The sequence below is a fragment of the Lithobates pipiens genome, unplaced genomic scaffold (assembly GCF_037356315.1).
Source record: "Lithobates pipiens isolate NorthernLeopardFrog02 unplaced genomic scaffold, aLitPip1_a1.2 Scaffold_8, whole genome shotgun sequence".
NCBI classification, from domain to species: domain Eukaryota; kingdom Metazoa; phylum Chordata; class Amphibia; order Anura; family Ranidae; genus Lithobates; species Lithobates pipiens.
The window spans coordinates 586,709,080-586,736,698 of NW_027507903.1; the positions used below are offsets into that span (position 1 = coordinate 586,709,080).

At 43.9% G+C, this 27,619-nt stretch overlaps 2 protein-coding genes across 2 annotated transcripts in view; one reads left to right on the forward strand and one right to left on the reverse strand.

The window, feature by feature from the left end:
* Window positions 1–12,829, reverse strand: part of WDR83 (WD repeat domain 83) — a 22,654-nt gene extending 9,825 nt beyond the window's left edge. The window contains exons 1-8 of the mRNA XM_077470408.1: window positions 12,691–12,829; window positions 11,172–11,280; window positions 10,077–10,197; window positions 4,284–4,389; window positions 3,261–3,309; window positions 2,992–3,118; window positions 2,528–2,595; window positions 1,617–1,725 (exon numbers count right to left, since the gene is read on the reverse strand). Coding sequence (XP_077326534.1) covers window positions 1,617–1,725; window positions 2,528–2,595; window positions 2,992–3,118; window positions 3,261–3,309; window positions 4,284–4,389; window positions 10,077–10,197; window positions 11,172–11,274 — 683 coding nt within the window. The 5' untranslated portion in view covers window positions 11,275–11,280; window positions 12,691–12,829. The remainder of the gene's footprint in view (window positions 1–1,616; window positions 1,726–2,527; window positions 2,596–2,991; window positions 3,119–3,260; window positions 3,310–4,283; window positions 4,390–10,076; window positions 10,198–11,171; window positions 11,281–12,690) is intronic.
* WDR83OS (WD repeat domain 83 opposite strand) lies at window positions 12,826–26,918 on the forward strand. Its single transcript, XM_077470409.1, has 4 exons — window positions 12,826–12,957; window positions 21,392–21,497; window positions 22,144–22,241; window positions 26,725–26,918. The coding sequence occupies exons 1-4, from the start codon at window positions 12,905–12,907 to the stop codon at window positions 26,789–26,791; spliced, it is 324 nt and encodes a 107-aa protein (XP_077326535.1). The 5' UTR covers window positions 12,826–12,904; the 3' UTR covers window positions 26,792–26,918.
* Window positions 26,919–27,619: the final 701 nt, after the last annotated feature.

Consider the following 27,619-nt stretch of genomic DNA (forward strand, 5'->3'; position numbering starts at 1 on the left):
CCATTATTCCGTATGAGAGAACTCTTCCACCCAAAAGAAAGATATGAACCAAGGACCTCTACCCTGAGGGATACCTTGTTAAACTGCTCTTGTGGCTCTTATAATTTAGAGTCCACTCTCTCTGGTAAGCAGCAACTTTGATTATACTGCGATGATTCACTCGTTGCTGTATTAACCTCATCCACATTCACCACGCAAATTAGATGTACCGTATATACTCGAGTATAGGCCGACCCGAATATAAGCCGAGGCCCCCAATTTACCCCCAAAAAACTGGAAAACTTATTGACTCGTGTATAAGCCGAGGGTGAGACATGGCTGTCCATCCCTGTGTGTCCGTCCATCCCTGTGTGTGTGTCCGTCCATCCATCCCTGTGTGTGTGTCCATCCATCCATCCCTGTGTGTCCGTCCATCCATCCCTGTGTGTGTGTGTGTGTGTGTGTGTGTGTGTGTGTGTGTGTGTATTCATCCATCCATCCATCCCTGTGTGTGTGTGTGTGTGTGTGTGTGTGTGTGTGTGTGTGTATCCATCCATCCGTGTGTGTGTGTGTGTGTGTGTGTGTGTGTGTGTGTGTGTGTGTGTGTGTCCGTGCAGCCTTGTGTGTGTGTCCAGCCTACCTGTGTCCCAAGCCTCCGTCCCGAGCCGCCGTCGTCCCGAGCCTCCTCTGTCCCGTGCCTCCTCTGTCCCGTGCCTCCTCTGTCCCGTGCCTTCCGGTGTCCCGTGCCTCCTCCGTCCCGTGCCTCCTCCGTCCCGTGCCTCCTCCGTCCCGTGTCGTGCCGATGGATCGCCGCTCTTCTCGGCGGCCATTCTACGATTCAAAAGCTGCGCCTCCGTCCTCCGCCTGTGATAGGCGGAACACTCAATTTCCCAGCAGCCTGTGTTCCGCCTATCACGGACATCCTCTCATACTCGTCCGTAGTATGAGAATGAACGGATGTCCGTGATAGGCGGAACACTGACTGCTGGGAAATTCAGTGTTCCGCCTATCACAGGCGGAGGCGGAGAAGGAGGCGCGGCTTTTGAATTTTAATGTCCGCCGTCTGTCTGCTCGATACGCTGATCGAGCAGTCAGACAGCGGTGACTCGAGTATAAGCCGAGGGGGCACTTTCAGCCTCAAAAAAGAGGCTGAAAATCTCGGCTTATACTCGAGTATATACGGTATATCTGAGCATGGAAATTTATGTTCTTTTTTTAACCTTTCTGAACTATCACCAATGGATTCATTTTTGGACTGAGATTACTTGGGCTTTTTATGATTTAATTTGCTGTGTATATACACTTTTCTTTCTTATTATTCTTTTTTTATAGTTTTTATACTCTGGAGTAACGCTTGTCGATAATGGCTAATCTAGTCTACTGTTCAAGTTCTGTAACCCAAAGCAAATCCCAGAGCAACCAATCAAAATTCACTGATCGGCAATAAAAAAAAAAAATAATCATCTATTGGCTACTATAGTTTACAAAGCTTTGCACATCTTCATTGCTTCTGCACAACCTTATGCCTTACTGTATAAGGTCAGAAGTTGACATATTTTATGATATGTAAGTGGCACCATTGGACTGGGCCTTGACTGGAGTCATCACTCTTTAACATCCCAGAGTGTTCCACTTACTCTCCTAATAGTTCTCCTGAGTCCTTATCGAGGAGGCGGAGTGTGGAGTCTAGGGATGAAGCCAATAGACACTGTGAATCTTGGCTGAAACTCACACATGTAATAGGACCTGCAAGAAAGAAAGAATGATATAGAAAAATACAGGATGCCAAACTGGTAACCCTGAGCAATAATACTGACAATCACATTGAACCATATAATAACCCCTAGTTCTAGACGTCAACAATAATTACCCTGTAATAATTATATTACTGTGTACATACAGTATACATAGATAATAATCACACTGCACAGTATAATGATACCGAGTATATATACACCGATAATGATCACGCCACATAATGATACAGAGTATATATACACCGATAATGATCACGCCTTATAATGATACCGAGTATATATACACCGATAATGATCACGCCTTATAATGATACCGAGTATATACACACCGATAATGATCACGCCACACAATGATACCGAGTATATATACACACTGATAATGATCACACTGCACCGTATAATGATACCGAGTATACTATATACACTGATAATGATCACACTGCACCATATAATGATACCGAGTATACTATATACACTGATAATGATCACACTGCACCGTATAATGATACCGAGTATACTATATACACTGATAATGATCACACTGCACCGTATAATGATACCGAGTATATATACACCGATAATGATCACACCGCACTCAATGATACTGAGTATTTATAAACTAATAATGATCACACTGCACTGTATATACAGAAGTGAGGATTAGTTAGAAATATAAGGAGTTTATTTTAAAATGTTTCAAAGTCGGCTTGCAAAAACACAATATTTGATGTATCAGACTGCTCCCTGTATTAAAAAGATAGGACTGTTTGTCCGTATTGACAGGGACTTACTGCCAACATAATCAGCGCACATCTCTCCTTTACGAAGGTCATACCTACGCAAGTGTCCATCTACAGACCTGAAGAAGACAAAAGAGAAAAGTTTTTGGATGTCCTGGCTGTGAAGCACAGTGGGAGTACCCATTACTGGAGACTGTATGCAAGATGACAAAGATAAAACTGGTACATATTTACAATATTTATGTGATCTGCAGGGTTAAACAGACAATATAGACACAAATAGCAATGTGAAGACTACCCATCCCACCACAGATAGAAGGAGCTTTGTGACACAGGGTCCATTCCTTCTGCCACAGGGTTACACAGACACGGGGAGCTATGCAACATAGGGTATGTTCCTCCCATTACAGGGTGGCACAGACAAGGGGAGCTATGTGACATGGGGTATGTACCTCCCATTACAGGATGACAGCAACAAAAAAAAAAATAATAATAATAAAAATAAAAACACACACCCAGCAAGAATCTCATGATCAGACATTTTTATACTGGATATTCCATCTTTGGCTTCATCCAGTATCTGAATAGCCTCTGGTTTACGAGAGCGACAATCCCAGCATCTAATAGAAGAGTCTATAGAGCCTGAAAGGACAATGGTAAAAGTCAGACAAGCATTGTTCAGGATCGAAAACTGACATAAGGAACACAGTACAACAATGTACTACAACTTGAAACATCTGGGGACAGTAAGCATCACTCATTAGTAGGTAGTGTTCACAATTACCTGATATGATGACTGTAGATTCCTCATTGAATTGCACACAGTTTACCTTCTACAAAAGAACATGAAAGGGTCAGGGCAGAGAGCTCCAGGTACAACAAAATATATAACACTGAAGAAAGAGCACTAATGATCACCCAGAGGCAGTCACTGTGTATACAGAAGGTACAGCCACTAGATGGCAGTCTTGGAAGGTGCGATTTTCCTTCGGCACTCCATAGATGAAGCACATGCTGGAACTCTACCGGGAACATGGGACAATACAGAGGAACGTATGTGAAAAGTGTGATATTGATATTAGAGTCACTGTCAGGTTTTTGTCCTCAGAAATTTTCTTGAGTGGCCACAGCCCCTGGGACCTGCAATGTAGCAACTTGCCTGCAAACTGGAGTCGAGGCAGGTCCCCACTGCACCCCACATGGGGCAATATCAATGACCAACAGGAATCCATGCTGCTCCAATGAACAAGTTTGTTATCTGCAGAGCACAACTCCCCAGGAGGTGTCAGACTACATTCAAAACTCCTACCTGTTGCATCTTTAGCGAGGGTTTCAGCAAAGCCCAGTTTTCCCTGGGGGATGAATGGTATTAAGAATAGAAAGGGTCTAAACTGCATAGCATTGCAACTTCTCCTCATACAAAACTCATAAGTAGCCAGAAAAGTCCCATTACTACTACATGACACAAACATATACTGGCTTAGTGGTTTGCACGTGTAACCTGCACTGTGGTTCCCGTTTTGAATCCTGTTAAGGACACTATCTGCTTGGAGTGTGCATATTCTCCCTGTGTTTGAGTGGGTTTCCTCCAGGTTCCTACCACACGCCAAAGACATCTTGGCAGGATAATTGGCTTCTGTCCAAACTGGCCCTAGTATATGTATGTAAGGTAGGGACCTAGATCGTTAGCTCCCTGGGGACAGGGACCGATATGAACGCACAGTATGTAAAGCACTGTATAAATTGTTGGTGCTATATAAATACCTGTAATTATTAAATATTGTATATAATATTATACAATGCTCACCCCTGCATGTCCACGAAACTTCCTGACCACAAGACCCTGTGCCACATCCCAGAGGATCACGGTTTTGTCTGAACTGCATGAGCACAGCTGACTATTGTCACATGACCTGTAGAAGAAACCCAGGGCAGTTTACACCAAATAAAATACAAAACACTGTCATCGCACAGTACAGCGGTGTGACAAATGGACCTGAATAGAGAAAGCGTCATTTTATCTTTAGGCCAGGGATACACAATTAAAAATCATGAAGCTTCAGTAAGTAAAATATTCTTTTAGCAGATCCTTCACGTCACGGCGCCCCTCTTCTCTTAGGCTAGGCTCACATTTCTGTGGCTGGAGAATGTGTGCAAATCTGAACGTGTTCCTGACCTGCAAAAAGAGTTCTTAAAAGCACCCCCACACATTGACACATTTTCACATGCACCAAATTGCATGGTGCTAAAGCACCATATGGCTTGGTGCAGTGCGATAAAAAATAAAAAAAGGAAGAGGTTCAGGTCTTCTTTCCCTGCCTTTTTTGGTAAGGCTGCCCTACCTGCAATGCACGTGCACAAATGTGCATGCTCAGATCTGAACTGAGCCCTTTCTTTACATCACAGTTCCCTCCCATTCACATCAAAAGCCCCTCCTCACATTACTGTCCTCAGTCCCTCCCCCCCACTACTGTTCTCAGCCCCCCTCACATTACTATTCTCAGCCCCCCCCCCACACACACACACACACACATTACTGTCCTCCTCAGCCCCCCCCCCCATTATGTCAGCCTTTCTTCACATAGACCCCCCCTCCTCCTGTCCTACCTTACAGAGACACAGGAGAGAGGGAGGCATGGCTGGTCTGGATAGGGGGCAGGTGCTGCAAGCTGGTAATTGGTTGCTAGGACCTGCCTGCAAACACAGGAAGTAAACCCTCCATCCAGAACTGTCCTGCCTCCCACTGTGGGCTATGAGGATGACAGCAGGGATGGTTTCAGGGCACAGTAGGCTTTCTAAACGGCACCACGGCAGTCCTGACAGGACAGGGAGTTGGTCCAGATGTGGACCAGGGTCTGCCATTTAGTGATGCCTGCTTTAGGAAACACTGGAGTTTGTTCCAGATTTCTGACTGCATACATAAAAAATAAAAAAAAGTCATCACTCTGCTCTCCTCTCTTGTCACTAAGCACCCAAGTTCTGCTGTACAGTGACAGGAAGCAAATATGAAGATAGATTTAGTCACAAACACGATATAACAAGATATACACAGCTGGATTTAAAGGGACACTGCCACAAGAAATGAAAAGAGGCTTCCACTACCAACCTGTCCCTTGAAAAATGCTAGTCTCTAGCTGTCATTCGGGATGCTTTGACTTTAATGCTGTCTGAGCCGCTGACCCAGAAAATGCATGGAGATAAAGTGCTCCCACATTTTTCAGTTCTGGGACTTTGACCGACACATACTGAAGTCAGATACAGCCAGGTATCTGGTATTTTCACAAGGCGGCCTGTAATAACAGCCCCCATACTTCTCGTATGACAGGCATGGTTCAATTTTGTGTCTTCCTGATTTAATTTTTTATGCGTGAACTAAAGAAGTATATTTGTTCTAAGAGGAAACTTTAAAACACGATAATATACTGGCTGCCATTGCTGGCCAATTTGTAAAAATGGCAGGTGCTTGGTTGTCATTAGTACAACAGGTTCAACCTTCTCTGTTTCAGTGACCTAGAAGTAGTATTCAGGTCAATAATAGGGCTGAAACGATTAATTGAGATTATCGATAATGAAAATCAGTGTCAACGATTTTCATTATTCGTTAGTTGGTCTGCACCTTCCTCCCTGCCAGCCTGTTAGAATCCTCCTGTATACAAGGCAGTGGTGCCACCGTATGTGACCAGGCACATCCGCGCCTCTCCTCCTCGCTGATGTCAGCTCCCCCCTGCTACTCTCAGCCCCATCCGCTGTTTCCCCGAGGGAATGAGGCGAGACGCAGCCATGAGAGCCAAGCTGCACACTGAAAATAAGGTAGCGGCTAATGGCTATACAGAATACTCATCAGTAGTAGTACAGTACATTAATCATTTCTTTGACAAGCACTCCAGTATTTCTGGGGGGGTGGGGAGTGCCCTATCATTTGTGTTTTTTCCGGGGGATGTGAGGACTAGTGCCCCATCATTGGTTTTCCTGGGAGGGGGGAAAATAGTGCCCCATAATTTTCATTAATACTTTAAATAAACGAAAAAATTGCACATTACATTTTTTTTATGATTTTATCCGATTAATCAAAACAATAATCGGCCAACTAATCGATTATGAAAATAATCGTTAGTTGCAGCCCTAGTCAATAGCGCTGACCTTAGTCCGAGGACTTGTTGCATATGTGTTCTGAGTACTGCAGATGATGTTACACAGGGGATGTCAGCAGTGAGGAGGCCATTAGGGGAGTCTTAATGGTGCCAACAGTGAATGGGCTGACAAAAACCTAGGTGCTAGGATGTACGTTCCAGTTGCCATAGTGACCTGGCACCTGCGTATTGTCGAGCCCTGCTATACTGACATGTATCACAGTCAAATAAATTCTCCTGCGCCCAACAGCAGTACGATGACAATAGAAGAAGCCTGAAATTCCTATGGCTCCCAGTACATGCACAGGCCTTGCTGCACTCCAAGGGTCAGGGGATATCCAATGGAAACACTGTAAAAGAATGAAGAAAGGGCGCACCAACCTTGCGCATTACCCAAGTAATATTTATTTAAATAAAAAAGGAAGGAATCATACTCACAAAACAAGTGGATTGTAAAAGCATATCCGGTTGGCTCTAAGGAAGAGGGTATTTCCTCCCTCGAAACGCACCAGCCATCTGGAAGGTCCTCCGGCGTGTTGGAGACAGTCCTGGTTGCTTTTTGTCCATTGTGGACTCTGATATGCTTTTACAATCCACTTGTTTGTGAGCATGTTTCCTTCTTTTTGATATTAAAAAAATATTACTTGGGTAATGCGCAAGGTTGGTGCGCCCTTTCTTCATTCTTTTATACTGACATGTATGAATGGTGTACTGAGCGTGCTGCACTGTATTTTCTGATATTTACACAATTTATGCATTCTGTATGAAGGCCAACTATTTGGCTGACCAACTAATCAATGAAAATAAACAAGACAACTATTTTCATAATCCATTATATTGATTAATTTTTTCGGCCCTAGCTAGCTCAGTCACCTATAGCAAGAGTTGTCCCCAATACACACACACACACACACACACACAAACCCATGTGTCACAGGCCTCGGAGGTCACAGTAGCCGAAAAATGATAGTTCAATCCCAAGTCAATCTCACCTCTAATGCTAGGAATCTTCTACAGAAAATGCAACTGCGCACATCTCAGGGATTATCGCACAGAAGCAGATTTTGCCTGGACAGAAAAGCCTTTAATCCCTTGGATCGTTGCGTCTTTCTGTAACCTGGTGCAACACACTATGCTTAGACCAGACCTTCCACAAAAAACTACGTAACAAAAGTGTGGAAGGTCTTGGTTATTTTCTGAATACAAAAATAGAAGTATACTGAAAGTATAACTAAAGACAAAAGTTTTTAGTTTTGGATAGAGTGGAGAGGGATTAGAACCCCTGTATTTTTTTTTATTGCGGTCTGTCTCCCCCTTAGGGAGATTTACCCTCTCTATTTCTCCTGTTTACCATTATCATTATAACTGAAAGTAAATGAAAACCCCACAATTGGGGGTTATCCCCAGAAAAGTAAGAGTGGAAATCTTCCATTGGGGACACTAGTTCTAGTGACCTGGGGGTCCCCAAGGAATTCCTTTAATTTTCAGGAATTTCCTCTCACTTCCTGTTTTGGCTATGGGCCAGGAAGTGAAGAAAAATCTGCCCAATAGGGCACAGATGGCAAACAAAAATAAACCAACAAGGGTTATAATACTCCCTTTAGTGGGGTACACACTATAAGAAAATCGAGCGAACAATCATCTGATCTTCCTCATTGTTTTACAGCAAATCGGAAACCAATGAACAAAAATTCTCGTACGATAAAGGCTTTTTTGTTGTTAGACACAGAGATTACCGCTCCAACCTCCCAGATCCACAATAAAGTGCTCACCCTAATGGAACTCATTAGGGTGCTGGCTCTGCTCAAGATGGAGGAGAAAAAGAATTCCTGGATGGCCGCACATAGCTATGAATAAGCGCCATGATGGGGCGCGAAACGTGTTAGCTATTTGTCCTGTTTTCCCTATTTTTATGAGGCGAATGTACTTGGATTTTAATCGTTTGCCAATAAAGATGCCTTTTTTGATGTGCGGCCATCCAGGAATTATTTTTTCTCCTCAAGCTTTTTTTGTTGTTGTTTATAGTTTCTGATCATGCACAGTCTTTCTTTTCTGATTAATTTTGTACGAAAATGGTACACATTACACGAAAATCGTTTGTTCTGTTCCTAAAATGGGAAATATTTTGGAGTTTGTGCCTTTAGGATTTTTCCATTCAAAAAGTCAGAATCAGCTGTCGAAAGCTGTGTACACACTATACAAAAATTGTATGAAAGTTCCTCAGACGAAAATGTTCACACGATTTCCAGATTTGCGGCGCATGTCGGCCGCTAGCGGGGCCCTTTTACCCCTCGCTATCGGCCCAGAAAGGGTTAAAACTGCCGGCAATACTCCGCAATAGCGGCGTTTTGCCGGCGGTATTACAGCGCTGCCCCATTGATTTCAATGGGGAGCAGCGGTGGAGGAGCGGTAAACACACCGCTCCTTCACTGCTCCAAAGAAGCTGCTGACAGGACTTTTTCCTGACGTCCTGCCAGCGCACCGCTGTAGTGTGAAAGCTACAAACAATGGTGCAGCTTTTTTAGGGCGGATTGCAAGCGCTATTTTTAACGCTATAGCGTCTGCAAAACGCCCTGGTGTGAAAGGGGTCTTAGTGTGTATGGACCTTTACTCTATCCAAGAAAAAAATAAACTTTCGCCTATAGTTCTACCTGAATGGAAATCTGCTAAGGTTCAAGCCTGGAGGAAGAATGCCGAAACAATTAAATAATCAGTAAACCCAACATTTCATAATCCTGATATATGCCTGCTGTACCATGTACGAGAAAGTATCCTGTTCTCTTTGTATTGCTTCCATTGTGTGAAATCCCTGCTGATCCTGCCAGGCCCTCTGCTTTCCTATTAAAAACTGAAAACACTAAGCAGGAGAGAACAGAGTGGCCAGTTCTTTATGTATGTTGGGAACTCAGTCTGCTCTCCTCCAAATAATCAGACTTGTCCTGACACCTCACCCCCTGCACAGCCATTCACTGGGAAGACCGATGTGCTGCTGCTTCTCCTCCCCCAGCTCTTACTCAGATGAGAACAGAGGGAATGTGATCTTTTATATATAAAAAAAAAAAAAAGTATTTATAATGTTTTTTTTCCTATGTATACACAAATATTTTGCCTTTTGTTTCTATTTTACACTGAATGGGTTTACAGTCGCTTTAACCACTGACCCCCATAAATCCCCTAATCCCACCCTGTATATCAGGGGTCTCAAACTGGCGGCCCTCCAGCTGTTGCGAAACTACAAGTCCCATGAGGCATTGCAAGGCTGACAATCACAAGCATGACTCCCACAGGCAGAGGCACGATGGGACTTGTAGTTTCGCAACAGCTGGAGGGTCGCCAGTTTGAGACCCCTGCTGTTTATGATATTCATGACTACGTTATCTGGCACAGAGTGCAGTGTAGTACCATGTAGCATCTTTCACAAATAATGTAAAATCAGAACCATGCAAATCAAGTGCGTGAAACACACTTACCCTGCTGCATCCAGTACTTCATACCCATGACCGCTGTAGGTTTTCAGCATGGTTCCTTTAAGTGGATTCCACAGCTTCAAGGACTTGTCGCTGCCACATGTCATACAGTAATTCCCATCCACTGAAAAGGCAATGAGGAATAGATATGTGACATGGAGTCAGTCTCTCCTACCTCAGGGTGACACAGACCACAGGAGCTATGTGAATTGGAGCCCGTTTCTCCCACCACAGGGTGACACCGCCCAGGAGGAGCCAAGTGACATGGAGTCTGTCCTTCCCAGGACAGGGTGTCACAGACAGGAGGAGATATGGGATATGGAGTCTGTACCTCTCACCACAGGGTGACACTACCCAGGAGGAGAAATAGGACAAGAAGTCTGTCCCCTCCAACCACTGAGTGACACCACCCAGGAGGAGCTATGTGACATGGATTCTGTCCCTCCCACCAAAGGATGACACCACCCAGGAGGAGCTATGTGACATGGATTCTATCCCTCCCACCAAAGGATGACACCACCCAGGAGGAGCTGTGTGACATGGATTCTGTCCCTCCCACCAAAGGATGACACCACCCAGGAGGAGCTGTGTGACATGGGTTCTGTCCCTTCCACCAAAGGCTGACACCCCCCAGGCGGAGCTATGTGACATGGATTTTGCCCCTCCCACCAAAGGATGACACCACCCAGGAGGAACTATGTGAAATGGGGGTAATTTACTAAAAGAAAATATAATGTGCACTGCAAGTGAACTTGCTCCACAGCTTAGTAAATGAGGTAAGGCTTCACTTTGCAAAGAAGACCCAAACACCTGCAAGGAAAAAAAAAAGCAGCATTTTTGCTTGCACATGATTGGATGATAGAAATCAGCAGAGCTTTCCCTTGAGGATCTAGAGCAACTATGCACAGAATGTTTGCATTAGTAAATCAACTTCATGGAGTCTGTCCGACCGCAGGAAGACACAGATTGGAGGTGATATGACATGGACTCTGCTGCCCCCCCCCCCCCCCCAACACGAGGAGGACCTATGTGAACCATCCCACCTCAGGATGACACATGCAGATCTTTTATACACAACCTGTGATGATAATTACTCACCATTAAACCGTACTGCTCTGACAGCTCCCTGGTTGCACGGCAGTTTGCGCTGGAGGTGCTGGGGAAGCTCTGTTTTTTTAGGTTTGGGGGCCGGATAGGCCATGACACCCTGTGATAACAGAAAAAAAAAAAAAAAATCAGTATCCAAACTACAATAAAAGTACACTTATCACTTATTAAGAACATTGGGGGGAGGGGATTACTAACTCTGGAGCAGCTGTACATGTCAACCAAATCAATTGCTAGCTTTTATTATCAAAGTTTAAGGGCCAGTTCCCACCACATGCAGTCCAGTGCGTTTTTTTTTCTGCATCCTAAGAACAAAAATGTATTATGTTGCATCTTAGGAATCCTTAGATCATGTGGCTGTAGTAGTTTTCCCCTTTTCTTCCTGGCTTTTCATCTGGTGATCTTGTCCTAGGTTGACAACGCTCACTCAACACACAATGTCTATATAGGAGCAGCGTTGCTATCCTTGGGCAGGACAACAGAACACCTCCCCCCTCTCCTGGCAGAAAACGAGAATAAATCTAGCCAAAGGGGACACAGCAAGAAAACACTTAGGCCCCTTTCACACTGGGGCGTTTTTCTCTTTAGCGTTAAAAAAAGCACCTGTGAAGAGCTTGAAAGAAGCCTCATCTGCAATCCCAATGTGAAAGCCCAAGTGCTTTAAGAGCCCTTTCACAATGTCAGCGCCCGAAAAACACTCGTAAAGTGCCGCTTAAACTAGCAGCACTTTACCAGCGTTTTCGAGCGCTATTGGGGCGCTTTTAACTCCCGCTAGTGGCCAAATAAAGGGTTAAAGGCGCCCGCAAAACGCTGCCAAAAGCGCTTTTCAGGCATTTTGCGGGCGCTTCCCATTGATTTCAATGGGAAGGGGCGCTTTAGGAGCGGTGTATTCACCACTCCAAAAGCGCTGCAAAGAAACTGCTTGCAGGACTTTTTTTGACGCCCTGCCAGCGCAGCGCCTCAGTGTGAAAGCCCTCGGGCTTTTACATTGGGATTGCAGTTGCGGCTTCTTTCAGGTGCTTTACAGGCTCTTTTTTCAAAAGCTAAAGCGCCTGAAAAACGCCCCAGTGTGAAAGGGATCTTAAATCTAACACTTAACACAAAGGGATATCAGTGTGAAAGCACTCGGGCTTTTACATTGGGATTGCAGTTGAGGCTTCTTTCGAGCTCTTTACGGGCGCTTTTTTTAACGCTAAAGCGCCTGAAAAATGCTCTAGTGTGAAAGGGGTCTTAAATCTAACACTTAACACAAAGTTTTTGGCTGGGTTTATAGAAATGATGAGACCCCAGCTTTGATGGAGCCACAACTACCAGCATGTCCTTACAGATGTCACCCAGCATTGCTGGGTTTAGGGCCAGTTCACACTATTGCGATGGTAGACATCGCATGTAATTCGCAGCGCACTGCTGTCCACATTACATGCGCTGTCTGTGCGGTGCGATGTCAGCCATACAGATAGTATGGCTGATATCGCACCGCAATGGGTGCAAAGGCACCCGGTCTCCTTACCTGCTGTGACTGGGTCCTGTTCTCTCTGATTAGGTCATTCAGCCCCAGGGCAACCACGTGACCCACGGTGTACACAAAACCACGTGACGCTTTCTGTGGGCTCTTCCGGGTTAGCCGTCAGGTGACGACGGCGTGTTTCCGGCCACGCCCCCTCTGCTGCCGGAAGTGCTGGGAACAGCTGGAGGTTAGGACTCGGATTAAGAGCTGGGAAGGAATGATGACGGGTAACAGCGGCAGTGACCCGAGGAGGCCGGGGAAGATACAGAGGTGAGAACCGGGGGAGCCTATAACAGAGGGAGGGAGAAAGGAAGGAAGGACTGAGCTGCTCTTGGCTGGACACCAGGGAAGGCAAGGCCAGACTTAGTAATGGGAGTGGGGGGAGGGATGAAGAATGGGTCACTTCTATTTTGGTTGCTGGGAGCTTTCAGTGCAGGACATCCTGGTACCTCCAGCACAGGAGAAGGTAAGTGTGGATGGAGGCTGGGAGCCAGGCCCACATTCATTATTGGACAGGGGGTGTGGCCATGCTACAACCACCCTTTTAAGGGGTTAAAATGGGTCATGGGGGAGGAGCTATAATTGCCCCCTCACAGCCTATCAGATGCTCCCTGTACAGCAATCTGAACGTGAATCCCTCTTCAGAGAGCACCGCAAGTGTAAACGAGGCCTAAAAGCTGAACCCCCAGCTATGGATTTTATTGGTTGATTACATTGATCCGGCTTGGACCGATGTAATGCTGGTCATACGTGAAAAATCGGCCATTTTCGAAACAAATGCATTCGGCTGTGAGAGCAAACGATAATTCCATCATGAAATGACCGATAAACTGCTCAGTGGACATAAATTAATACTTTTATTTATTTTTTTACCTATACCTAGTGCAAACAGTGCGGATGGGAAACACATTAACCTTTCAATTTATCGCTCGTCGGCAGAAAGTTTCCAATCTTGTCAGTTTTTTTTCGGCTCAAAAACATCCCAATGATTATCATTTTTTATTTTTGTTTGTGCCCATTAACCACTTCCGGACCGCCCGCCGTTGTTATACGTCGGCTATTTGAAGAGGTGTATCATTATGGCAGCAGCTAGCTACCATAACCCCGGTATCCTCTTCTTCAGTGAGTGGTCCGGTTTCAGATAAAAGTGGTCTCTGCGGCAGATTTGCCACAAGATCACTTTTGTCGGCGAGGGGCCCCCTTCCTTTTGATGGCCCAATAACTGTAGAGGCCGACACTTGAATTCCCTTGGGAATTTTTATTTGCTTAAAACGTTGAACAGAAACACAGTCTCTCTCAGTTGGGAATAGAGGTTATAGGTATGGAAGCTCAGGCACTTTGAAACTGCTGACACTTAATAAATGTCTCTCTAGATGATCCAGGGAATAGCCACTTCCAACTGGATATTTCCACCGTCGGATAAATCCTGGTTCATGGATCTAGCAGCCAACAAATGAATCAAACTTGGCAAAGTCTCTGCCACAGACTCTGTTGCAAACTTTTAGATGAACACAAAGTCTCTCACAGGAACTTAGTTGTAACCGAAGGATGAAAACAGGAACCTTCTTAACCGTACCAGTATCTTGTAGCCGGTCCGGCGATACCGTAAGAAATGTGGATTCAATTAGTGTCCATACAGCTCAGCTTCCAGGCTCTTACCGAGCAGCCAGCCTTGTGCATGACCCTCTTCCGAAGAGTCCTCCCCTGGTTGCATGATGAGTTGCTGGGCCTCTCCAAAACCCAAGACGGCACCAGACCACCTTGGAACCCTCCTTCCAGTTACTGCGCCTCGGACTAGCCAGTTCCGAGACTCGGAAACGGATGAATCTGCACCACAGGCCATGAGGGCCCCCGGGGGCTGCTCAGGAGGACCAGGACCATGGAGTCAGAACATAACTTCTGTACCGGAACCCAGAACTACGTGACTTCAGCACCCTAAGTACCCTCTCCTGGAATACACCGCGAGACAACGCACCCACGGATTGGCTCATAGAGAGAGATTGGTACTTAATGTGTCCAACCAGACTGCGTTCCAATGACTGTCAAAGGTGCAAACCCCACCTATGACCAGGCAGAACATAGTACAGCCCAGCCAAACTGATGCCAAAACTACAATTTAGAACAATTAACCCCAAGACTCAACTATAGTCTTGGGATAAACAAAATTTACAGACATAGCGCGTACTCTTCAGGAGTACCGGCGCTACAAAAATAAATAAGAAAAAAAAAAGTTTAAACTCGACCCCGTCCCACTGTTCTCACATGCAGAAGAGAACACATACGTGAGTAGCACCCGCATATTAAAACTGGTTCAAACCACACATGTGAGGTATCGCCGCGATCGGTAGAGCGAGAGCAATAATTTTAGCCCTAGAACTTCTCTGTACCTCAAAACATGCAACCAGGAGAATTTTTTTAATTCAATCTTAAGTTTATTGATATAAAGAAAGTAAGATAGAGAGAGTGCAAAGTAAACAAACAGGTTCGATGTACATTGATACTTAATCAGTAGATACCAGCTTTGTTACAATGGTGTCACACAATCATGGGGTTAAAATACGATGTCGAGCTTCAGATTGTCTAGTATAATGAAAGAGCTTGTATACCTACAATGTCTATTCCAAGTTAAAGTGGGTATGTGTGCCCCACTATCCTCTCTACGAGTGAGGCCCACTCATTACAGGTAGGCTAGGGCTCTTGTTCTTAATCTGAAGGGGAAGCTCTGTGTGTGTCACCATTCCAGTCTAATGAGACTAAAGGTCAAGTAATACTTGGGTAGTACTGCAACATGTGGGGGGGAAGGGAGAAAAGAGTAAAGAAAGAGGGGTCAGGACAGTAAAGAGCTTAGGGATCAAGAGGTAGACATTCCACCCTGATTACACAGGTGCATCGGTAGAGTCCTCTGGCCCATGGGATAAATACTGAGGAATATCGGAACACAGTCCATGAGGTCCAGGTCTTGGAGAATTGTTCCTCCCTACCCATTTCCTGCGCCAACAACGGGGAAGGCATGCCCGCCGACTTCCAATGTCTGGGCAGCACCATTCTAGCAGCAGCCAAAAAGTGATGCAGAACATCCTTGACTGACTTAAGTGAGCCTGGGAGCAGAGATAGCAGAACCACCTCAGGAGAGGGTGTGACTGAGGTCGCCATGAGTCTGCAGTACAAGTCGAGGATCTTTTGCCAGAGCTTCCTTACAGGGGGGCTTTCCCACCAAATGTGAAGTAGGGTTCCCCTAGAAGACAAGCAACGCCGGCAAGTATCCGGAAGCGCCAAATTTATCCGGTTTAACATCGAAGGGCATCTGTACCAACGGGTCAACAGCTTGAACCCCTTTTCTTGGGAATTGGAGGCTAAGGACATTTTGTGAGTCAGTATGAAGCATTTTTGCCAATCTACAGGCGAGATGAAGTGGCCCAGGTCTTCCTTCCATGCCTGTGTGTATGGGGGAAGGTCAGGATTATAAGCCATGTGTAAGAGAGAGTATAATTGAGAGACTACATGCATAGGGGGGGTGGCCTGGAGCAACATGCTCTCCAAGTCTTAAGTCAGTGAGTACATCAGGTAATGATGGGAAGGTGTGAATGAAGGAAATCACCTGTTGCCTCTGCAGCCAGTGCGTCGAGGCATGAGGAAATGGGTCAGAGGGACCGTCATCAGTCAGAAAGGGGTCTGAACGTAGGACTTGGGCAAGTCGTCTGTGGTCCTCCTTACACCAAGGACCAAAACTTGCGCCCGGAGGGCCGGTGGAAAAGCCAGAGTCCAAAACAGAGGGGTCATGGGTCCCTTCAGGGGAGATGGGGTCTTAGAGGAGTTCATACCGGTCCAAATTTGTATGGTTTGTCGGGTGAGGTCGCTCAGGGGTATCTCCTTTCAAGAATTCAGTAGGTGTCCACGGCAAAGCACAGAGATCTATTGGGTTAATATGGCTCTCTATCTGTACCCACAATTTGGAAGAGGAATGATGGAACCAGTTAAGTATACGCGTGAGCACAGCTGCTCTATAATATAAGGAGGCATCTGGGGCTCCAGCCCCGCCACGAATCTTGGGGAGCGATAAGGTCTCATAGCGTACCTGTAGAATTTTTTAAATGTCGCCTATGAAGATTTTTAAGGGTAAAAGTTTGTCGCCATTCCACGAGCAGAGGTAATTTTGAAGCGTGACATGTTGAGTATCAACTTACTTGACGTAACATTATCTTTCACAATATAAAAAAAGAATTGAGCGAACTTTATTGTTGTCTTATTTTTGACCACATTTGGGCCGTTTTTTCGTCCAGTGTATGGCCAGCATTTAGTTTACATATTCCATTCCTGACCGATCGTTGTGGAAGCTGGAAGTCGTCGTATTAGTTGCTGCTACTACAGTGATCCTCGTTGTCTTTCACCTCACATGCTAAGAAAGCTCCCCTCTTTCTGCATCAAAAACGCATGTAAAGTAGGGTTATATAGTTTACTATGGTATAGTTCACATCAGTGAGTTCCAGTTCCAGAAAAAAAAGGTAGCACATGCTGCATATTTCCTGGACTGTACTGGAACAGACCAAAAAATGCACCGGAATGCACCAAAAAAAACTGCACGGATCCCCGTTCTGTCAGGGGAGTAGAGAGATCGTCTGTTCCTAGTGATTAGGAACAGCGATCTCTCTCTCCTCCCACAGTAAGAAACACCTCCCAGGGAACACATTTAACCTCTTGATCACCCCTAGTGTTAACCCCTTCTCTGCCTGTGAAATTTATACAGTGATTGGTGCATTTTTATTGCACTGATCGCTGCATAAATGTCAATGGTCCCAAAAAAGTGTCCGATCTGTCCTCTGCAATGTCGCAGTACTGCTAAAAATTGCTGATCACAGCCATTACTAGTTAAAAAAAAAAAAAAAAACATATTTTATAGACACTATAACTTGTGCAAACCAATCAAAAAATATGCTTATTGTGATTTTATTTATTTAATTTTTTTAACCAAAGGACTTTCACACTGGAGACACAGCAGCGGCTCTTTCAAGGTGCTATTTTTAGCGCTGTAGCTTCTGCAAAGAGCCCCAGTGTGAAAGGGGTCTTACTGTTCCGAGGACAACCCAAAATTTGTGATTTTCTTCTACTTTCGCTTTCAATAATGGTAAACGGGACAAATAGAGAGGGTGAATCTCCCTACTGAGGGGGCACAGACGGCAATAAAAACTGTCTGGGGTTCTAATTCCTCTCCAGTTATATTTTAAGGAGGCAGAGGGGAAGGTCTGCTTTAATGCTGGAGGAAATCTGGCACAACATGTGTCCCCAGTGACAGGCTTAGGGGAATAAAATATTTTTAGAATGGGATTATTCATGACTTCCACTAGATTCTAAGTAGAGTGAGTCACCTTCCAAGGATAGCGACTTTGTTCCATTTGCCCTGCAGAAAGATCCAATGTCATGAATTGTGTGCGACTTTAATTGCGGTGATTACAAGAGCTGATAGGAGGCATGTTCAGTTTTCAAGGTAGTGGGGATTAATACTCTGCTGACATTACATCCTGGGGTTTAAGTGTCCATTTCCTATATTGATCTAGCCTGGCTTAATATTTCCTTGGTAAAATTCTGCTCATCAGTGCTGTGTGTGTGTGTGTGTGTTTTCTATTCTTTTATGTTGAGGTTTTTTTTTTATTTTTTTTTTCTGAACTGTGGACACAAATATTTTTCATTTTAAATATTCTGCTCTATTACCACAAAGTAGGGATACGCCGATTCTTCTCCTCCTCCTCCTTCTTCTCCTTCTCCTTCTCCTTCTTCTCCTTCTCCTTCTCCTTCTCCTTCTCCTTCTCCTCCTTCTCCTCCTCCTCCTCCTCCTCCTCCTCCTCCTCCTCCTCCTCCTCCTCCTCCTCCTCCTCCTCCTCCTCCTCCTCCTCCTCCTCAAATGAAAGAATTTTTTTTTTTTTTAATTGTGTGCTTTTTTTTTTTCGATGTGAAATGTGTAAATATATTTGCCAAAATATTCACTAACAAAGCAAACAAAAAAAGAGTTTTTTTTAATTGTTTATCATTTATAAAATAGACGTGAAAAAAAACAAAACAGGGAAAATTAATAATTAAATGGAGGAGAATAGGGATTTCATTAAGGCTTATTAGAGTAAATTAAGGGTTAATAAGGGGTTAAACAGAGGAATATTTGTTCATCCCTTTGATCTGCAGATGAAGAAACGGAAAGAAACAATGTTTCTTTTTGTATTTTAGTGTTTCAGAGGCTGAGCAATGTTGTTAATAAACATTGCTAGCTGCTTTTTTATTTTTTCACAGCTCCAATTACCAGACTTCTTTAACACTTTAGCTGTCAACAGGGGAGACCCACTGACAGCTCAAAGAACTGAGCCTGAGAGTATCTGTTTCAGGTGTTGGTGCATTTGCATGAGTACCGATACTTGTGCAAATACTCGGTATCGGCACCGATACTAGTATCGGTGCAACCCTACCACAAAGTATATAAATCCACTTTGTGTGCACCATGCCTTTTTAAAAACCAATAGATTGTCTTTGTAAAAGTAGTGCTGACACCATCACTGTGCTGGATATAGCTTGTGCAGAGAGCAGAACTGTGGGAGGGGCCTGGCAGAACCACACCCTCTACAGGCTGCCTTCAGAAAACGACAGGAGGGTGTGAAGACAAGACCAGTCTCCCTGCACTAAGAGAGAGCAGAAGTGACTGGTCTTACAGGAAGCTCCTGCACAGAAGGAAAGTCAAAGGCCGTGTACACATGACTGGACTTGCTGGCAGCCTAGGTCCAAAGGTCTTCCCGACTGACTTTTGGTGGAGTTCTGACTGACTTTCCGAATGAACGGACTTGGCCACACGCAATCACACCAAAGTCTGACGGATTTGAACGTGATGACGTATGACTGGACTACAATAAGGAAGTTCATAGCCAGTAGCCAATAGCTGCCCTAGCGTCGGTTTTTGTCCGTCGGACTAGCATACAGATGAACAGATTTCTCCATAGGACCTGGGTCCAGCGGAGTTCCAGTGGAAAAATTTGAAACCTGTTCTATTTCTAAAGTCCATCAGATTTTTGGACAACAAAGGTCTGATGGAGCCCACACACAATCGAATTGTCCGACGGATTTGTCAAAGTCCGGTTGCGTGTACGCGGCATTACACTGGATTACTGCACAGATCTGAAAGAAATACACAAAGCACACCAAGATTTCAGGAAATGGCTGTTGTATTTAGACAATATTTGATCTTCTTTTTTTTTATTTTATTTTTCCCCTCTTAAAGATAATGGGGGTTATTTACTAAAGGCAAATCCACTTTGCACTCAAAGTGCACTTAAAAGTAAAGTCTCTGTAGCTCCAAGGGGGACATGCAAGAAAAATAAACAGCATTTTAGCTTGCACATGATTGGATGATAAAATCAGCAGAGCTTCCCCTCATTTCAGATCTACCCCTAAAGCCGCGTACACACGGGCAGACTGTCTGGCCAACTAAGTCCGTCAGACAATCCGACAGACAGTCCGTCCTACTTTCGAATGAACGGACTTGACCACACACGATGAACAGACAGTCCGCTGAAAGCTTGCGCGATGACGTGTACAGCACGTACGACGGGACTAGAAATAGGAAGTCCAATACATAGCAATGCAACCTTTCGCCGTGTAAATCCTTTCTGAGTATGCGCCATACTTAGTCCGTCGAACTAGCCTACTCACGAGCGGACTGTCCGCTGAAACCAAAGTTGGACGGACTGTATTACGGAAATTCCCAAAGACTTAGTCCGCCAGACTGTCCGCTGAAAAAGTCCGCTGAAGCCCACACACGAGCGGACTGTCCGCTGAAATGTGTTTCAGCGGACTAAGTTGGACAGACAGTCCACCCGTGTGTACGCGGCCTTAGATTTAGAGCGACTGCACTTCCAAGTGCACTTGCAGTGCAAAGTGTATTTGCCTTTCGTAAATAACCCCCAGTGTGTAAACTTGTATATGGGGGGAAAAGAAAAAAAAATCCTTACAGATCCGCAGAAAAAAAACAAAAACAGGTGACATGCGGGGCCTGGGTTCATTTTGGGGACAGTATTGAGCTGCTGGGAACTGTGTAGATTAGTGTGTGTTGGAAGTGACAGGACATGACCAGCAATCCATCTTAGAAGGTCTTGCTGCTGGTTTCTAGGTTATAGAAAAACAATGACACCAACTGATTTGCTGCAGTAGGTCATAAACCACGCTGAGCTATTTTCTATGTTGAAGTGAACCTGCCATTTGGAAAGAATGTGGGCAGTCTTCACAGTCCTTCTGAAAATGCAAGATGCCTGGCTGTAGACCTCTTTTTGGTTATTTTGGGTCAGAGACCTGAAACGAGCAGATGTATCTTGTATCAAGTCAGCAACTCAGACAGCAATGAAGATGCCGCATAAGCAAGACAACCAAGGAAGTATCATCCATTAAGGAAGAGATTGGCAATGGCCACCTCCATTGTTTTCTCATGATTGCGTCTCTTTAAAATGGTATAATGTATGGTTAAAAAAAAGTGTTTCAAAGTAGAATATGGTTTGCAATAAATGAGGGAGGAGGGGGGTGATGACTTATCCCTGCTTTGAAAGGTAGATTTAGCTGCTGCTCAAATGTTATTTCATGTATAACCAATACAAAGATCTGTAGTAAACTGCATAGATCATTGGATTCGTGTATATTGAGGTTGTGATAACCCTGAACAAAGCATTGATCTTTCCCCCAGGTATAAACCTCCCACCACTGACAGCTCCCCCACCCTGGATGATCCAACCCCGGACTATATGAACCTCCTGGGCATGATCTTTAGTATGTGTGGCCTGATGCTGAAGGTAAGACTTGAATAAAGCAAACCTAGGACTTCCTTTTAGCTACTGCCCTACCGGGTCAATTCTGGTATTTCTCCTATACATTAAAAAAAAAAAAATGTATTCTTTTTGTTTTTTGCTATAAAATTACTTGGAACCCCCCTCCATCAAAAAAAAAAAAAAAAAAACTTGATTCGAATCGTGAATCGAGTTGGGGAGGTTTTTTTTTTTTTTATTTTTATTTATTTTTTTTTTTGGGAGAAAATCGCCCAGCTCTACCTTCAGAGCAGAAAGCTCTGCTGCTCATGGACATGTGGGCATTCAAGTCCTCCCTCTTTGCCGCTGCATGTGTTATCTGGGTAGAAAGTGGTTAAACAAACATTCCGATCCTTTTAATGACATTTTCAAATGGTTTTTAAATACTATTTTTTTTTTTCTAATCTTTTTCTCCAATAAAGCTTTTACTGTCCCTTCCTTTTTGAGTACACTTATTTTTTTATTTTATTTTTTATCTCCCGTATTTCTTTCCCGATTGGTTTATTTTCAGATGAAATTAACTTCTGATATGCAGAATTCAGTGTTGCTCATTTGCCACTAGGTGGTGCTGTAGTTGTTTCTCTATGCATGTTGATATTCTATAATAATTGTGTTGTAACTTTCTCCATTATAGTTGAAGTGGTGTGCGTGGATCGCTGTATATTGCTCCTTTATCAGCTTTGCAAACTCTCGCAGCTCTGAAGACACCAAGCAAATGATGAGCAGCTTTATGTAAGTCTTCTAGATGTTGCAACTGCAGGGTGATCCCGTTCAGACTCATTGATCATGTTGACAATGTGTCTTGGAGGCAGAGCGGGGGGTACCAGCCATCTGTCCGGGTTTTTACTGGGACTGTCCTGATATTTGATTAAAATCCTTGCACTATGGTGCACTACGCTCACTATATTACTACTCTCCCAGATCTTTAACAATCCTATAGAGTATACTACAAAAAAAATTGCTGTGCGCCGTTAAAGTGTTCGGGTTTGGCTTGAAGAAAAGGTGGCATCCCTAGCCACCGCACCAGAAAAAAGCAGCAGCACTTTGAGATAATTTCAAGCCTCACCTCTGTGGCAGATTTGGAGGAGTGCACCCGCTACAAAAGAAAGCCCAGAAGTGGGTCTTTAAAGTGGAACTTTAGTCATTTTTTTTTTTTTTTTTCATATTTGCATCTATTAAATCTTCTGTCCATGTTTTAACTTTGGATAGTAACACATTTTTTTTTTTTTTCCCGCCAGTAAATACCTTATACAGCCCACTTCCTGTTTCTTGTCTGGTAAAAAGCCTAGGCTTATGACATCATACGCAGCTCTCTCACACGCTCGTGAGAGTTTGCCAGGAAGGGAGAGGGGGGGAGTGAATCATAAGGGGGCCAATGAAAGCTTCAAAGCTGTGCCTCTGTGTAAATCCAGGGAGTGATCAGACGCTACCTTCACCTGCCCACAGTTAAAATGGTTGCAGTCACTCAGTGGAGGGAGATTTCTGCAGCATATTTGCAAAGTGCAGAATTGCAGTGTATATATAAAATAATATGCAAAGTGGTTGGAGGGAAGCTTCAGAATGGCAAAGATGTTTTTATTGCAAATTATGTGAGCAGACTGCAGTTCGTCTTTAACAATTCGCAATTTTTTTTCCCAGTGACACCCTCCCAATCTTACTCTGGAGATGAGGCTTTAAATTGTCTCATTTAAAGGAGCTAAATTTTTTTATTCTGTTCTGATGTTATATTAAAACAAAGATCTAAAGTTGTACAGTTTCAGACATATGTGGAAGTCGCACCCAATGCCAAAGCACCCCTGTAAATTGTGGTTTTACTCTTATCTATAGCAGGAAATACAGAGCAATGAAGACATTTAGAGCTTGTATTCTATAATTTTGGTGCATAGTTACAAGATGCTCTCTTCTGTCTCATTCTTGATGTCTAATACATTGCTGTAACTTTTTAAATCTGAATTCTTGTATGCCTGTTGATCCAGTTCTAGATGGTACACAGATCTGATAAAGAAAACCACAACCTCTGCACACACATTGAAAAGTTTTAAGGGTCTTTTATAGAAAAGAAGAGTTGCAAAGTAAACATGAAGATTAGAAAGCAGAGGGGTTAGTGCACACACACACGGAGGTTGGACATTGTGTGCCAAGACTTTTGTATACAGAAGCTCAGGCTTTTGGGCTCCACTCCTGGACAATTCTCACATGAGACCACCCAGAATATACACCTGTGGCCAAAAGTTTTGAGAATTGAGAATAGCTCAAATATATATTTTCAGAAAGTCTGCTGCTTCAGTTTTTATGACTGCAATTCATTTTAACTCCAGAATAATTGCAATTATTTGCAAAGTCCCTCTTTGCCATCAAAGTGAACCTAATCCCAAAAAATTTCCACTGCATTTGTGAAGAAGGCTTCAGGGCACCCAAGAAAGTCCAGCAAGTGCCAGGACTGTCTCCTACATGTTGATGCAGCTGCGGGTTTGGGGCACCGCCAGTGCAGCACTTCCTCAGGAATGGCAGCAGGCAGTACATCTGCACACGCAATGAGCAGAAGACTTGAAGAATGGCCTGGTGTAAAGAAGGGCAGCAAAGAAGCCACATCTCTCCTGGAAAAACATCATGGACAGACTGATATTCTGCAAAAGGTACAGGGATTGGACTGCTGAGGACTGGGGTAAAGGCATTTTCGCTGATTAACCCCCCCCCCCCCCCCCCTTCCGATTGTTTGGCGCATCCAGAGAAGAAAAGGTGAGCGCTACCATTAGTCCTGTGTCATGCCAACAGTAAAGCATCCTGAGACCATATATGTGTGGGGGTTGCTTCTCGGCCAAGGGAGTTGGCTCACTCACAATTTTGCCTAAGAACACAGCCATGAATAGAAAATGGGACAAAAACATCCTCCGAGTGCAACTCCTTCCAACCATCCAAGAACAGTTAGAGGAACAAAAAACGAAAACTGCAGAGTGCAAAATCTGGTGCAGCTCTACATAGAAGCCAATCATTTTCCAGGTTTTATTGCCAAAGCTTAATTGAGCAAGCTGAAGTTAGAAGCTGGCTAGCTACCATGCACATCTGTACCAGTTTGAGTGCTCTGGTTTTAGTAAATGCACCCATTTTCCAGCATGAGGGAGCACCTTAATATAAGGCAAAAGTGATAACTAAGTGGCTTGAGGAACACAACATCGACATTTTGCGTGCATGGCCACGAAACTCCCCAGACCCTAATCGTATTGAGAACTTGTGGTTAATCCTCAAAAGGCGGGTGAAAAACCCCCCCACAAATTCTGCCAAACTCCAAGCACTGATTATGCAAGAATGGGCTGCCATAAGTCGGGATGTGTCCCAGAAGTTGATTGACAGCATGCCAGGGCGAATTGAAGAGGTCTTGAAAAAAAGATAAACACTGCAAATATTGCATAAACTTAAGGTGATTGTCAATAAAAGCCTTTGACACTTATGAAATACTTGTAATTGTATTTCAGTATAGCAACATCTAACAAAAAGATCTAAAAACACTGAAGCAGACTTTGTGAAAATATTTGTGTGCTGTAGCATTTAACGCAATCGCTTAAAGGAAGTATGTATATATATATATATATATATATATATATATATTTAATTTATTTATTTATTTATTTTTTTTTTTTTTATCCTACTTACCAAGGTGGCTGCAGCATTGGTCCCCTACCAGCTCTAAAACTAAGAACTAAGCAGTCAAACATCGCTGATTGCTCGGTTATCAGAGCTCCATGAGCAGAGAGCTGGTGACTGTGGAGTGCTGGGCTGTAGCAGTGATATCTCACACGTGTGGTTTGAACACTGTTTACATTTGCGGGCGCAACTTGCGTATGCTTCTCCCTTCTTTTTTTTTTTTTTTTTTTTTTTTTTTTTTTTTACACACTGACCCTTTTTTAAAAACAAAACTGTTTTATTGCTGTCACAAGGAATGTAAACATCCCTTGTGAGAGGTACTTTTTTATTTTTCCCTGAGAGAGATCTGGGGTCTTTAAGACCCCCAAATCCCTCCTTTGCACTTAAAGGCATTCAGAAAGCTAAGTTTGGCTGTTTTAAATACTGTCTTTTTTTTTTTTTTTTTAAACATTTGGCGCCTTTAAGTCTTCAGTAAACCAGAAGTGATGTCACAACTTTGTTTCCAGGTTACTACCTCCAAGATCCGATTTGAAGCCGATTTCAGCTTTGTTCAGGTCTCCAGCCTTGGGCCTCCCCGTGAGATCTAAGAGCCCGGGTGAGCCATGGACAGTGGTGGGAGGGGACTGGGGCATGTCCCCTCTTGTTGCTTGGGATAACGGCTGAGCGGCTGCTTAGCCGCATCAGTTGTTATCACAAGAAAGTGGACCGTCTGCTCTAAAAAAAAAAAAAAAAAAAAAAAAAAAAAAAAAAAAAAAAAAATGCAGCTGCATGCATCACCCCAGTACAACCCCTTTAAGCCGCATATTTGCCGCACATCAGTGTGAAGGGTTTAAAGATCCCTCTATTTTGACCATATGTTTATAGTATTTTTTCCAAAAATAATCCAAACATTGTTATGGAAAATGTTTGTTTTATATTTAGGATATTTAGTAGCACTAAACATAGATCACCATTCTAATTAAATAAGTAAAAATATAAATAAAGATTGTGGTCAGCTTTACCTAACTGATGTTTCAAAAGTTTCTACTGATGATTTTATTTTACAAATAAAAATGTTTATACAGTGTGGATCTGAGATGCTCGGTTTGCTACATGGATGGAGATACCTTGACCAAGCCAAGAGGTTCTGTCTGCCTTCCCGCTAGTGTAGAGAAGGATTTGTGTGCCTCCTCTGACTGTTTAAGCAGTCCTTATTATCTAATCTCCCTGCTTTTCACTACACTAACTACTTTAGGAGCCTGCAGAAGGTTTCTGTACTTCTGCCACTTCTGCTTGCTAGCAGTTGAGACCCCCCCCCCCCAATATTATGCACAATGAATGCAACATCTACTCTGCTTCTCAAAGTGGGTATTGATTTCAATAGAATGCAGTGCTAATGAGGTACAACAGGGGAAAGGATTTAGTCTATCCTGTCCTTTTTCAAGTCTGCAAATGTCACAATGTGTCTGTCCTATGTGTATGTCATAAAGACAACATTTTATATCCATGTTTAGGTAATGTGCTGTTGAAATATACTTTTGCATATATGTTGTCCGTTTTTTAGCCTTAAAGCAATTTTATTGCGTTCTTGCAGGTTGTCCATCTCGGCAGTGGTCATGTCCTACCTACAGAACCCGCAGCCCATGTCTCCTCCCTGGTAACACCGGCCTTGTCCAGCTCAGGAGAATTTGGTTGGTGTGGACCCTGGAAATTTACAGAGACTCAGACTTCCCACTTTATCTCCTGTGTCTGGCAATTGTATGTCTGAATAAAAATGGTTGATTTTTACTTCTTGCTTGCCTGTGATGTGACTCGGTCTCATCTAAGTGTTGGTTCACCTTACTTGGACTTTTACTTGACAGGACTGTGGCTACTCTAAGAAAATGTTTATATGAGGCTTCATTTGCTTTGGCGTCATTGCGGAGCTCCTAGTCAACTCCTGGCTACTGTATCCGAGTAAAGCAGGTAAAGGGATTCATTCACCTTTAGCAACATGTTTTACACCTGTATTTGGGGTGTAACACGGTCAACTAGGGTTCCTCCAGAGGTTGCTAGGGGTTCCTTCAGCATTGAGCAATTCCTGCCTCTCGGATAAGTTCCCACTGTTCCCAAGATCCCATTGACCTTTTTTAGCTATCTGTAAGGAGGTAATTCTTCCCGGTGACCACAAGTGTAAGGACCATTCTTCCCACTGACCATAAGACTAATGTATCATGAATTCTAATTTTTAGCAGGGGTTGCCCGAGACCGGGGAACTGTTTCAAGGGTTCCTCTGTGTTTGAAAAGGTTGAGAAAGCAACATGTTACACCAGCCGAAGGACCAAGCACCCTTCCCCCAGAGCCCCCACTTTGTGACAGCATGTGGGGGTTCCTGGCAGGATTGCCAGGTGAAAGTATAGGGAAACAATGCCTGAAAAATGAATGCAGCCACCACATCTAAGGACTGGTAAGCTGCAATATATTACATTTTTGTCCTGGGGTTACGTGCT